The sequence below is a fragment of the Lissotriton helveticus genome, chromosome 5_1, assembly GCF_964261635.1.
Source record: "Lissotriton helveticus chromosome 5_1, aLisHel1.1, whole genome shotgun sequence".
In the NCBI taxonomy this organism is placed as follows: Eukaryota; Metazoa; Chordata; class Amphibia; order Caudata; family Salamandridae; genus Lissotriton; species Lissotriton helveticus.
This window is the reverse complement of record NC_136065.1, coordinates 205,507,269-205,521,800: the sequence shown is the minus strand read 5'-3', so window position 1 is coordinate 205,521,800 and position 14,532 is coordinate 205,507,269. Positions and strand designations below refer to the sequence as shown.

Here is a 14,532-nt window from a genome sequence, read left to right as displayed (position 1 = left end):
TCAAAGGGTGAATGTGGGAAAGGAATCAGGAATCTGCCAGTGTGCGGGGAAGACGAGATAGAGAAAACAAGCACTGGCGTTGCCAATAGGTCTCGCATTAGGAAAGTTTGAGCTATTGGTATTTTAAATGACACATTTTTTATTTGTGTTGGTTTTGAAAATAGCGAAATTAATATCTTTGTCATTTAAAATGCCAAAAGTTATAACTTTCGCAAATGTGACACCTATAGCATTTGTAATGCAATATGTGTTGTATTTACGTGACTTACATGTATTGAAATAACAAATAATAATGGCTTTTAATTGTTTTTTTCAATAATTAATGATTTTTAAAAAGTTATTGTAATTTATGATGGCAATAGCTTAAACTTTTGTAAATAACTTTTGTGAAGATTATGTTCAGTGTATTTTATTGTGACGAAAATCCAAGAACAGAAGTGAAATATTAACATCTTTTTTGACATTTGTAATAAAGCTTGAAACATTGAGAGAACATATTTGAACCAGTGATGCTGTGGTGATGCTGAGTGATGCTGTGGTTGCGCTGAGTGATGCTGTGGTTGCGCTGAGTGATGCTGTGGTTGAGCTGAGTGATGCTGTGAGAGAGTTGAGGGATGGAGACAACATAGCAGAGCGTTGAGAGGGGCCATAAAAAGAAAGGGTACACAGAGAGAGAGAGGGGGTAGGGAGAAGGTCTGAGGGCTGGGAGAGAGAGAGGCATGGGAGAAGGTAAGAGAGACGGCAGTGACAGTGAAGACGCGAGGGTAAAGAGATGTCGCCATAGCACCCATCAGCCTGTGCCACCTATAGAGACCCACACACCCATATGTAAAACTGCGCCGCATTACTTAGGAACCTGCAGTAATAAACATGTATGTCTATAATGCTTGCACATATAGAGAGAGCGTTTCATACGAGACCTGGTGTTTGAAAGCACCCTAATAATGTATCAATAAAATAAGCACTGTAAAATAACAGATGTTGCTTTTACCACTCACTTTACCAACCTCAGAAGGATGACAGGCTCGGTCGGCATTGCCAGGATTTTAAATGGCGACTTTCAGATCACTATATTTGCCAGCAGGGAGTATTCAACTCCCTGTGCTATCTTGCAGACAGCAAGCCAATAAAGCGATGAGCTATACCCAGCCCTCGGTACCGTCCTTGCATATGTTTATATGACGACTATGACGCTACTGGCGTCTGATGCTGTACACTACGCTCTGCACCTGATCTGCAGCACTCACTCATGCATGCAATGTGACAACCACCTCACCCAGCAATGACCCCAATTGCTACCTTCTTAAACATCTGTGGCACATACGCTACCAGATTAGTGCACAATAGGAAATGATTTGCTCAGAATCACACGATGTGTTGGAGTGGGAAGCCGCGACCAAAGTCCACGTTTCACGGATGGCGCATGCAGGCAGTGGGCCTCGCTCTCCGCCTCCTCTGGACAAGCGCGGCGCCTGTATGCTCCTCTCTCAATATACCGATCAAGATGATGGCCAAAGACATTCTGCTTTTTGTGACCTGAGGGTCTCTGATGGGAATGCGGAAATTAAAGTTCCAGAATGCAACGTGTTAAGAGTTTAAAACAGGAGGGGGGAGGAGAAATGCGACAAGGCGGGCAGGGGAGGGGGCGGAGCGGCGATGAGGGTGTGAAGCAGCCGGGGCAGAGAGGGGGTAGGGAGAAGGTCTGAGGGGTGGGAGAGAGAGAGGCATGGGAGAAGGTAAGAGAGACGGCAGTGACAGTGACGACGCGAGGGAAAAGAGATGTCGCCATAGCACCCATCAGCCTGTGCCACCTATAGAGACCCACACACCCATATGTAAAACTGCGCCGCATTACTTAGGAACCTGCAGTAATAAACATGTACGTCTATAATGCTAGCCTTTAAAAAGCACTAAATCGGTGTGTGTGTTCCTTCATCTCAATAACATGAAGAGAAAATAAAAGATACAATATATCACTGCAAAAACACATTTGCCCATAAATGCTGATAACCGCAAAATATTTTTCATCGAGCGCCTTTTAGCTGTAATAATATATGGCAGGATTAGGGAGGCATTCATCATGTGTCTAACTAAGCTAACTGTAACGGATTTTTAAATGTAATGGTTTCTGTCACAAAGTGAAAACACGCGTCATGTTTTCTGACATCGTGCGCCATTATACGTGGGTCTGGGGAGTGGGGGTGAAATGTAAATGCTGCTTCCTTTTTAATTGGATTTATGAAGGCAAGCATATTTTCTTTTCCAACTGCGGAAGGCTGAGAAGGGGCCACGCCGTATACATGCGGACGGGTAATGAAACTACAAACCAAACTGCAGCCTCATTGTTTGAAGTGAAATAATGCACAGGGAGTACGTGTGCACGTGCTCGGGCGTGAGATGGGGGGGGGGAAGCACAGCGGAAACAAAAGCTAGCCTGAAAGGCAACGAGTGGGACTATTTGCAGTGTCAGGCAAGGCTACCTACAGTGAGTCAGTGACTTGGAAACTTACATTTTTAAGACAATACCGCAGCTGAGCTTCAAAATACACATTTGCGCAATACATGCATACCTGTCTCTGTGGAGAAAACACAATCAAACTACAGGTTAAAAATAATGTGCGGCAGCGATATTTCATTATAAAGAGTACAAAAAAAGGCAGGGAAGCAATGGAGCGACTCGTGCGCTGAGTCCTCAGCACGAGGTCGTGAGGAGTTGCATGAAACCGCAGTAGTTTTATAGAAGCCCCAGATCGCTTATGACTCTTACTGTGGGATGTTGACGGGGACATGGGGAAAATGCGAACCCAAATATATGAAGAGCATCATAATACAAACAAGCAACAACAAGGAAGCAAAGCAAACAGCCGGAGAAGAGAGAAAACGGCAGGAATCGAAGTAAAGAGGAGGATGCAAGGAGAGGTACAGAGGGAGTTAGCATAAAAGGAGACACGGCCGGCGGTACGAGGAGTACGAGGAGAAATGCGACACGGCGGGCAGGGGAGGGGGCGGAGCGGGGAGAGCGGCATGAGGGTGTGAAGCAACAGGGGCCTGAGACGAGGCCGCCTTGCCTTTGATGTGGTAATGCGAGGCAAGCGGCTGGTGGCATTGTGCACGCGCTTTCACGTGCACTGGAAGAAATCGCCTGGGAATCGCCTGATCTCGGTAAGCTCTGTTTAAGCCGCAATAGATCGAGCTCCCGCTCTCAATGCGCATGCGCATTGAGATAGGTCGCTCGACCTAACAAAGAACATACAGTCACACCCATTTGCACACACCTACAGTCACATAGACATGCAAGCACACGCAGACAGTTATAGCCAAACACTGCCAAGGTAAGCACATACGTGTATTTCCCATCATTAACACTGCATTAAAGTGATGAATGGTAATGCTTGTGTTCCCATTCAGAGGCGGTGTGTCTTACCAGGTTGACTGCTCCTTCTGGAGATAGGTCAAGACCTGTTTACGTGTGGTTGGGTGGATTCCGTAATCACTCAATAGAATGAATTGTTCTCCAGAGTAGATCTCAGTGGTTAAGAATGATTAAGCATTACTCATCAGTGCCTCTCAGGCCCAGTGTTTACGAGGTGAAGTCACATCTGCCACCTTGTTGGGAAATGTATGTGGAAATCATAAATGGGGAAGTTGATATCGGATTGCCCCGCGTGCTTTTGATCCCGGTTGTTTTAAAAGATGCACTGGCCTCTACTGAAATATGGAGATTTCCTGACAGGCTGGAGTCTCAGAAAAACTTGCAGTAAGGTAAAGTTCCTCGTCCGTGGACGCCAGCCTTTAGGCTTTTCCACATTTTACCGTATTGACTTGTAAAGTTCTCAAAGACCTGTATGAACCTTTTTAGCACCTGAGATGTACCGCTCTGACAGATGTGTTACTGCAGAAAAATAATGCTTTCTTCAACAATTATCTTTATTTGAAGCACCAACAGTGCACAAAACAATGAGTAAGATACTCAGCAGGGCTGGAGCTCACCCACCTGAGATTCGATGCAGTCAGCAATCCCTATTACAGGTGAGTGGCGGTAACAGGCAGGGGGTAGATGAAGAGATGAGACCGAGGTCATGCTCATGATAGTGGCAGACCTAAGGCTACACCAAGCCAGAGTTAATGACAGCTGCCCGAGGTCATTTAAGTAGACAGAGGTAGAGTTAGAACTTTGTGTTGTATGATATTAAACTGGAGCACACCACCGAAAACAAATTAATGAAAGGCACTTAAATGAAATAAGTCAAAAGTGTGATAGCTAAAAAAAGTTTTAAAATGTATTGATTGCCCATGATACACAGAAAAGTCTCCTCTGTTGATAAGAAATGTTTCAATGGAAAAAGCAATTGTGGGGTTCCATCACACACAGCAAAACAAACAAATCCTACGAACAGGTCCATTTTTTTCTGGTATTGCCCTGTTTGTAGAATGTGTCTCTGATGTGTGCGATGGAACATCACAATTGCTTTATACATTGAAAAATGTCTTAGCAACAGAGTAGTCTTTTCTATGTACCGTGGGCATGCAATACATTTTCAAACTCTTTTCAGCTATCACACTTTTGACTTATTTAATCTAAGTGCCTTTGAGTAATTTGTTTTCGGTGGTGTGCTCCAGGTTAATATTATACATTTTACATGGAAATTACACTGCAATGTCCATGCTTTTACACAGCAGGAGTGTTTTGAGTGATTAGCACCTACTTAATATTGTATGCGTACAAGGTGGGTTTGTGCGGTTTGACTTTTACCCCTGCTGTATTCTGCAATAGATCTTTGCATTGACAAGGATTGAGTTCCAGCCCTTGTACCTTCCACAGCCTCCAATAATCCACACTGGCTCCCATTAAGAGCATGCCTCATCAAAGGCCTGAAGACATAGGACCACATCTTCTCCATCCTGATTGAACCCCACTGCCTACAAAGCAGCTGCACCGGGTACAGATTCATCACAAACTGCACCCTGTCTATCTGGCTGGCAAGCGCACCATCTCCAGTGGCTCTCAGCACACCTGCAGTTAGAGCACCATCAGACTGGGCACAAGGTGGTTTGAAAAAGGAAAAACAAGGCAACCCACGTCTCTGTGCACCCAGGCTCTGCAACAATATCTCCATATCCACCAGGCCTGCCTGAACCCTGCTCCAGTTTAGAAAAGAGCTATAGAAATTCTTCATTAAAGAACACTACATCATGATTCAATCAATCAATCAATCAATCAATCATGCCATTTGTATAGCGCACTACTCACCCGGGAGGGTCTCAAGGCGCTTGGGGGGAGGGGTATGCTACTGCTCGAACAGCCAGGTCTTGAGTTGTTTCCTGAAGGCGAGATGGTCCTGGGTCAGCCGAAGGTGGATGGGGAGGGAATTCCAAGTCTTGGCAGCCAGGTAAGAGAAGGATCTTCCTCCGGCGGTGGCTCTTCGGATGCGTGGTACGGCTGCGAGGGCGAGGCTGGTGGACTGTAGCTGGTGGGTGGGCGTGTAGAAGGTCAGGCGGTCGTTAAGGTACTTGGGGCCCAGGTCGTGGAGAGACTTGTGTGCGTGGGTGAGGAGCCGGAACGTGATCCTCTTGTCGACGGGGAGCCAGTGCAGGTTCCTCAGGTGGCTGGAGATGTGGCTGCGTCGGGGGACATCCAGGATGAGTCGGGCGGAGGCGTTCTGGATGCGCTGGAGTCTTTTCTGTAGGTTGGCTGTGGTTCCGGCGTAGAGGGCGTTTCCGTAGTCCAGTCGGCTGGTGACGAGTGCCTGGGTGACAGTCTTCCTGGTCTCGGTCGGGATCCAGCGGAAGATCTTGCGAAGCATACGCAGGGTGTTGAAGCACGATGAGGAGACGGCGTTGACTTGTCTGGTCATCGAGAGGGAGGGGCCCAGGATGACGCCCAGGTTGCGTGCGTGGTCGGTTGGCTTGGGAGCGGTGCCCAGGGCGGGGGGCCACCAGGAGTCGTCCCAGGCGGAGGGCGAAGATCCCAGGATGAGGACTTCTGTCTTGTCAGAGTTCAGTTTCAGGCGGCTGTCCTTCATCCACTCGTCGACGTCTTTCATCCCTTCGTGTAGGCAGGTTCTGGCGGTGTCGGGGTCTCTGGTGAGGGAGAGGATCAGCTGGGTGTCGTCGGCGTAAGAGATGATGTTGAGGTTGTGCTGGCGTGCGATGGCTGCGAGAGGTTTCATGTAGATGTTGAAGAGGGTGGGGCTGAGTGAAGATCCTTGCGGGACGCCGCAGATGACTTCGGTGGCCTCGGAGCGAAACGGGGGAGGCGGACTCTTTGTGTTCTTCCTGCGAGGACGAGATGATCCACTCCAGTGCCTTCTCTTGGATACCGATGTTGCTGAGGCGCTGGACTAGGGTGCGGTGGCAGACCGTGTCGAACGCAGCGGAGAGGTCCAGGAGGATGAGGGCCACTGTTTCCCCCTTGTCGAGCAGGGTCCGGATGTCGTCGGTGGCTGCGATGAGGGCGGTCTCGGTGCTGTGGTTGGCTCTGAAGCCGGACTGCGAGGGGTCGAGGGATCCGTTCGTCTCGAGGAAGGCGGTCAGCTGTCTGTTAACGATCTTCTCGATGACTTTAGCAGGAAAAGGGAGGAGCGAGATGGGGCGGAAGTTTTTGAGATCGGTGGGGTCCGCTGTAGGTTTTTTCAGGAGGGCGCTGATCTCGGCGTGCTTCCAGCTCTCCGGGAAGGTGGCGGTGTTGAAGGAGGCGTTGATGATGTTCCGGAGTTGGGGTGCGATGGTGGAGTCGGCCTTGTTGAAGACGTGGTGTGGGCAGGGGTCGGTCGGTGGTCCGGAGTGGATGGTGTTCATCGTGCGGGCTGTGTCTTCGGTGGTCACCGTGGTCCAGGTGCAAAGGGTGGCGGTGGGGGGCGTTAGTTCGACGGTTGGGTGCGTGGGTGGGGCACCGAAGCTGTTGTGGATGTCGGCGATCTTGCGGTGGAAGAACGAGGCGAGTGAGTCGCAGAGGTCTTGTGACGGAGTGATGTCGTTGGTGCCGGTGCTGGGGTTGGAGAACTCCTTGACGATAGTGAAGAGCTCTTTGCTGTTGTGGGCGTTGTTGTCCAGTCGTTCCTTCAGGGATTTATTCTTGGTGGTGCGGATGAGCTGGTGGGTCTTGCGGGTAGCGTGTTTGAGGGCGCTCATGTTGTCGGTGGTCCGGTCGAGGAGCCAGGCTTTCTCGAGGGTGCGGCAGGTCTTCTTGGAGTCCTTGAGGTCGTCGGTGAACCAGGATGCCTTCTTGCTTCTGGGTCTGCTGGGAGGGTTCTTTAGTGGTGCGAGGTCGTCGGCGCAGGCGGTCAGCCACTGTGTGAAGTTGCGGGCTGCTTCGTTGGGGTCCGTTGTGTTGGCGGGTGGGCTCTGGCTGAGGGAGGTGGTGAGCTGGTCTGCGGTGATCTTGCTCCAATTCCTGTGAGGTACCTGTTGCGGGTGGTGGTGGGTCGTGGATCTTTTGAAGCTGAAATGGACGCAGCTGTGGTCGGTCCAGTGGAGTCCGGTGGCGTGGCTGAAGGCGATGTACTTGCTGGAAGAGAAGACGGGATCAAGCGTGTGGCCGGCGTAGTGGGTGGGGGTGTCGACCAGTTGCTTGAGTCCGAGGTTGGCGAGGTTTTCCAGCAGGGCGGTGGTGTTGCGGTCCTTGTTGTTCTCCAGGTGGAAGTTGAGGTCCCCGAGGAGGATGTAGTCGGTGGAGGGGAGGGCGTGCGGGCTGATGAAGTCTGTGATGTCTTCGCTGAATTGTGTGCGTGGTCCCGGGGGTCTGTAGACGAGGGTGCCTCTGAGGGTCGTCTTAGGGTCGTAGTGTGAATCAGCCAACTCTTGCTATCAGACACCAGATGCCCCTCATATCAGACACTGTCTATGCCTTGTACCCTGTATAGCGCTTTGTTGCCTTTTGGCTAAGTTTGCGCTTTAGAAATACCACAGACAAACTTACAACGAAGTTTGGCTACGCTGAAAGAGTCCATATCTGGTTGTCTAGGGCCATACTACGTAAAGTCTGAAGGTAATTCTGCTGGGGAGCCTGAAGGGTAACTCTGTAATCTGAGTGAAAAGCATGCTGGCCTCTGCTTCTGTTTACCCTGGCTAGTTCATATTCAGCTGAATCGTATAGGAAGCCACACCCCTGCTGACCCTCACAATGACATCACAAGAAATATCTGATCCCCGTCACATCACCGGAAGTGAGTGTATAGGACTGTGCGTTCACTTTTGCGAGTGTCTGTATCTTAACAAGGGTTTTCTGCCAGTAAACATTTGGTCCAGCATGAAGTTTCCCTACAAACGTATTGGACAAAAACAAAAAAATTGACATTTTTGGTTAGTAATTGAGTGTAAATTGCTGGCCGGGTTCCCTAGTAAGCGTTTACTTGTAGGCTATGTGCACGTGACACCATTTATGTCTTAGTGTGTTTTAGAACGAGCAAACATGCTGCCTTAAGCCACTTCAAAGAGCTTTGACTCAATTATTTACAGTGGCTGTAGCAGCTTTTGGGTGTGTATGTGTTTTTTCTTACTATATTTATATACAGCTACTGGAATTATACAATTCTGCAGCCAGGCATTCTCTGCATATCAATGAATCTGCTGCTCTTGCAACCTAATCCACGATCTGCAACATAAATTGGCATATTTCAATGAAATAAAACTTGTTCCTAGCCCAAATTGGTCAAAAATTATACTAAAGTGCCACATGTGGTGCAGCACAGAGTGCACACTCTTCGCCCTGGTTATCCTGAATTAATAATTGCTGTGTCAGACATTTAACTGGAGTAGCGTGCTACTCGCCGAAAAAGCGCTTTGACGCCTCATCAGGGGTAGTAAGCGCTATATAAATGCAATTACGATACAATACAATACTATAGTGCTTTTTTATACCTCTTATTCCAACGTGCTGTGCAGACTTGGTAGTCACTGGTTCTGATTCAGTAGAGCATGGATGAGAGAAGGATGCTGGTAGCAGAGACTAGATTGCTGGTATTGTACATGATGCCCAGACAGTGTACTCCAAACTTGACGTGGTGGTGGCAATTGCATATTAAGCTTATTATAGATGTAGAGGTGTGAGGATAGGTTTGGAGGCAGTGTGCTTTAATCAGTTGTAGTCTTAGAGGTACCGGGGTCTTAGATTACGGGATCAGCCAGGATTTTACGGTTGTTCTGAGTGACAAATGATTGTTGCCGGGTCTGGTTTTCTTTGACAGGTTATTCCATAGTTTGCATGTCTGCACTGAGAAGCAGCTACCTGCTACAGTCATATTTAGGAACGAAGGAATTACCATCAATGAGGCTAATCGGGATCTGAAGATTCTTTGAATTTATACTCAGTTTCGGTTGTAAGACGCCAGGTCCCAGCCCATGTACTGCCCAATGCGCAATCAGGTAGGCTTTGAAACATGTATTTCTGGTGGGAACAGCCTTTATAGGGTGGGTTTAAGCATATATGTTGTTTCCGCACATACGTATTACACATGCATATGCGTGGTTAAGGCAGTCGGTGTTCTAGCTGTCTGAGCGGATGGGTGGGGAGAGGAACCGGAAGGATCGCGGAAGGAAGAAGGAAGGACCGGGACGCTGTTTGGTAAGTTGGGCTGGGCCCGGGGGAAGGTGGTTGTAGGTTTTAGGGGTGGTGGCTGGTTTTAGGGCTCAGGGCGGGGGACTTGGGTCAGAGTTTGTTTTTAGGGCAGGGGATGTATTTTAGGGCTCGGGCAGGAGGGGAAAAGGGCAGTTTTCAGGGCTGAGGGCCAGTTTTTAGGGCTCAGGGCTGGGGTCGGGATTGTTTATTTTGGGTTAGGGGACTGGGTTTTAGGGCTCAGGGTGGGCGGGCGTATGGTAGTTAGTAGGGTTGGGGTGGGTAGATTACAAAGCAGGGGGGGGGAATTTTAGGGCTCAGGGCAAGGGGGGGATCTTTATCTCACATATACATTTACCAATCATGCCTTTACAACGAAATTCATTGTGAAGGTATACGAGGTAGAAGTATGCATGTTAAAGAAGCGGTCTTTGTAAAGACAGAGTGATTAAGGCATGCATGCTTGTCTCATACAACCATTTCTGGTTGCTGATAGCCAGTGGAGCAGGGCCGGACTGACTACTGTGCAGTTTGGAATCCTGCCGAGCTGGGGGATGATTTCACTAGGGTGGGGGCTGATTTCGTTCATGGAGACTTGCGTGTCCTTCGAAATAATTAAAGCAAAATGAATTTCGTTTAGCACACGCAGGTCTCCATGAACGAAATCAGCCCCCAGCCCAGCACCATTCCAAACTGCCCGGTAGTCAGTCCGGCCCTGCAGTGGAGTGCTTTACGGCAGGTGTAATTTGTCTCTTACCTGTCTGTTTAGGTTAAGGATAGGCCTGGCTGCAGTGTTTTGTGAAACTTTTGCCAAGACAGTATGATGGCGAACTAAATTTAAAAACTTAGTACAACAGTATCAAAGAATGTGCTGTATTATGTTGCATAATTTCCCTTTCTTGTTGCATAATTTAGTAAACCGTGGTGCCTAGTTTGGTTATCGATTGATTGCCATACAACTCCAGTGGCTGTGAGTGTGTCAAGGAGGTGGTTGCGTCACCATTCAAGAAAACACTTTGTAGGCATTGAACAGGTTAATGTAAATGAAATATGATGCTTGCTAGAACCAGGACCTCTGGATATTTATGGAATCAGATGGGGCGCACAACTGTAGAACATCAGCCCGGTGGATGGATTGTTCTCAGCTGTAAGATTAATTAAGGGGTGTTGGCCAGGGAGGGGTGTCCATTCGGATTGTCAGGAACACCCACACTGACATAACTCTGTGCGCAATCACACATACTCACAATGACTTTCGCCGCCCTAACCGCAAACATAATCTTTAATTGAAAACCACTTTGGAGTAATTATGCAATTAGGGTGGCACGTTTCTCAGACAGCCCCATATTTCCAGTAGGGGGTCATTTTTGCACGTAGATAAGAAATAAGGTCGAAAATAATGTGTGCAATGCCTACTGCTAAGACTTAAAAGAAAAATCCTTCACTCTTATCCCTCCACTATCCTTTTTCAATCAAAATTAACAGACTAACATGTTTCACTTCTCAAATTCCATATTCAACTATACCAATATACTGCCCAAATAACTGAATAACATATCTACTACTCAAATTACTTCATATTTATACTATACTAATTTTCAACACTAATCCTTTATGGGTTCCGGAATGGCGTGATACTCGCCAGAAAAGCGCTTCAACACCCATCAGGGGAAACAAGTGCTATATGAATGCAAATCTTTCTTCCCCTTTTATCCATCCGCTATCCTTCTCACTCCAAGTAACAGACTAATATCCACCACTGAAATTACCTCATATTTCACCATATTAATTCACCACTAATCCTCTATGCTCCCTGAATAGCATGTGTCAACAAGCGAGCAATAAATAAATACAAACCTTTGTCCTACTCTATCCTTCTGCTATCATTCCAAATCCAAATAACTGACTAACCTATCCACCACTTAAAATGTACTTGCATGTTTCACTATACTAATTCAACACTAATCCTCTGTGGGTCCCGGAGTAGCGTGCTACCCGGCGAAAAAGCGCTTCAACCCCTCGTCAGGGGCAGTAAGCGCTATATAAATGCAATTACAATACAATACATTATATATTCACAAGATGATGCTCCTCAAGGGATCTTGGAATCCCCTCCAGCCACGTTTCCATGCACGCGCACTCCCTGGCCCCAGCGTGGAAATCACGGAAGTGTGCACCGTGACCACCCACCGGAGGAATCCCCCCTCAGAGCTCGAGAGCGCAATCAGTGGGAAAAGAGAAGTACCTCCTGCTTCCAAAGTAGGCCCCGCCTCCCGTTCACCCCGCCCCCTGGAGGCTCCTCCCCCTTCCCTGCCGGGGCCAGGGGTAGAGCGTTCCTGTCGTTCATCGGAAGGGGCTGGTGGTATGTTGAGCCGAGCGGCCCCTTGGGCAGAAGGCAGGCTTTGGGTTAGGGACTGAGGGAACCACGCCAGGCTGAAGGGAAGGTGGGTGGGGCGCCATTAGTGCCGAACCAAGGTAGGGTGAAGTCAAGGAAAGGTGGGTGCCACTGCAACCCAGACATTGTAGTTGGAATCATGGTGGTGGACCACACCAGAGAAGGGTGGTGGAACCATGTGGGTGGAACCAAGGCAGGGGCAGAGGGAGGGTGATTGTAATCAAGGCAGAGGTGGTGGAACCGAGGAAAGGTGGGTGGAACCGAGGTGGGCTAGTGGCACGCCGGAGGCGTGGGGCAATGAAGAGGAGGCGGGCAGCACCAGAGGGTCGGAAGGGAAGTATTGTGGGAACAAGGCGTGCTAGAGGGCGAGGCAGGATGAATTAAACTAGACATGGGGAGGCCTTCGTGCCAGGCTGCCCTCTGCTGCCTGCACGTCGGGGCCTGGGACTGGTCGCAGCGGAGATGCCAGTGAGGAGGGCGCCGCGCTGTAACCAGGAGGCGGTGTCAGCAGAGCGGGTCGCTCTCACCACCACGCCCGGCGCAGGCGGGGGCGCCGGGCTGTGCGCACGCGCAGCTCACATTTTACATTGAAGTTTAGCCTCAGCACCCATGAAAGTTACCAGCCTAACTCCGTGAACATACAAATCCCAGTGAGCGCTCTGCAACTCTCAGCGATCACTCCGTGCATCTCAGTGACCACTCTGTGCATCTCAGTGACCACTCTGTGCAGCTCTCAGTGATCACTCTGTGCAGCTCTCAGTGATCACTCTGTGCAGCTCTCAGTGACCACTAGCTGTTTACTGGCCAGGCTGCATAAATCCCTGTGATCACTCTGGCCAACATTCGGTGACCAGTTTCAATTTCTCTGGAGAACCCATCCTAGGGAAATGTCAGCGGCTATTCTGAATTACCCCCAGTGACCAGTCAAAAGAACTCTCAGTGACCGGCCCGGGAAGTTCTCATTTCGAGTCTCATCCTAGTAATCCTCAGTGACGCTGTCAGAGCTCACCCTTCATGCCTATGAGCAGTCTCACTGCGAGTAACCCTCCGGGGCCCCTCGGCGCACCCCGACACCTCTCAGTGAGCACCCGCGGCGTTACTCACCCCACTGTACAGTGGGATTACCGTTCACTGCACACGGAGCACCTTTAAACATGATCACAGTGAGGACACCTCAGGGGCCTGTCTGAGTACCTTTCAGAGAAAATGCAATCCTACAATGCTGTGCTCAGAGTGACTCCTTCTCGCTGACTGAGTGCCTGTCTCAGTGACCGGACTCCCTGCACAGCCCGGGGAACTGAAGCTGCCCGTATGACTGAAGTAGAAACCGGTCACGTTCCTTGGGCGGGCCCAGAGCAGCGGGTACATTAATGAACATGCGGGCATGGTCTTTAGTGCGTTCACCCCCATTCCTCACAGCCCCCCAACCCCCGTCCCAGTGGGGGCAGCGGCACGTGGCCCTGGTTCTTACCGGAGATGTACTGCCGCCTGCCCTCGTCCAGGTGAGTGGAAATCACGTCCCCCATGGCGACCCCTGAGCCGGCAGCAGCGACCAGAGAGCGGCCCGGATCCGAGGCGCGGGTTCAAGTCCTCCGGCGGGCGGGAGAAGCAGCGACTCCGGTGGCCCTCCTGCGGGCAGATCTGCAGGGGGAGAGGCGGTGGCACCCTCCTACGGGCAGAGGGGGGATGCTTTACAGGGAGCGGACTTAGGCAGGACCCTCGTGAGCACAGGCGCCGCCTCGAAGCCTCCCTCGCACTGCTGCAGCGCTCACTCCGTGCGCTCCCTCCCGGCTGCGAGCGAGACTGGCTGCGCCCGGCGAACAAGCCCAATCCTGTATGTTTGGGGCAGTGTCACCGCTCCCCCGCCCCCCCCCCCGCGCTGACACACCCTCCCTGCTGGCCCTGCTGCCATGTGTTTGGCTTTCCGTCTGGGGCTGAAAGGTGTGGTTTCTTCTCTCGCTCGCGATCTTAACGGATGCCACTGGTTCTGGGTATTTTTAGCCGCGGCATGGCACCGAGCACTGATTGTTCACAAGGGGAGGCGGGCAGGGCGCGCCCCGGCATGGCACAGGAGTAGCGCCTTGAAGCCTGAGTTTACTGATTCCTCTCGGACAAGAGGGGGGTTGCAGAGGGGGAAGAGACCCTTTCAGTCAGGAGGAGAACACGTACTGTAGTGTATCCAAAATTGAATGACACACAGGTATGGAGAAATAACACAACAACAATACAAGCAGCGTCACAGGTATGGAGAAATAACACCACAACACAAGCAGCGTCCAAGGGATAGTGTCACTCAGAGACACAAGGGAGACTAACCCCATTCAAGGGGGTGTACTCATGGGACAGTATCATACAAGCAGGAATTGTCGTAGGGCAGCGTCACCCAGGAGCAACACCACGATAGCGAGTATTTTCAGAGGGCAGTATCACACAAGAACAACACAATACAGGCGGGTATATCCTGGGCTTTAAGTGGGATGAAAAAACTGGAGGGTCTCTCAAAGGGGCGTGGCTTAAAAACACATAAGCTAAAAATCTGTGCTTAGCATAGTGTGCCGCCCGACTTGTATTTTGCTGTTTCTGT

General features: G+C 50.0%; 1 protein-coding gene across 1 annotated transcript in view; it reads right to left on the bottom strand.

Moving 5' to 3' along the window:
* Nucleotides 1-13,782, bottom strand: part of NIBAN2 (niban apoptosis regulator 2) — a 300,751-nt gene extending 286,969 nt beyond the window's left edge. Inside the window, exon 1 of the mRNA XM_078642003.1 lies at nucleotides 13,420-13,782. Within this exon, the coding sequence (XP_078498129.1) occupies nucleotides 13,420-13,474 (55 nt within the window). The 5' untranslated portion in view covers nucleotides 13,475-13,782. The remainder of the gene's footprint in view (nucleotides 1-13,419) is intronic.
* Between the last annotated feature and the right edge of the window lie 750 nt (nucleotides 13,783-14,532).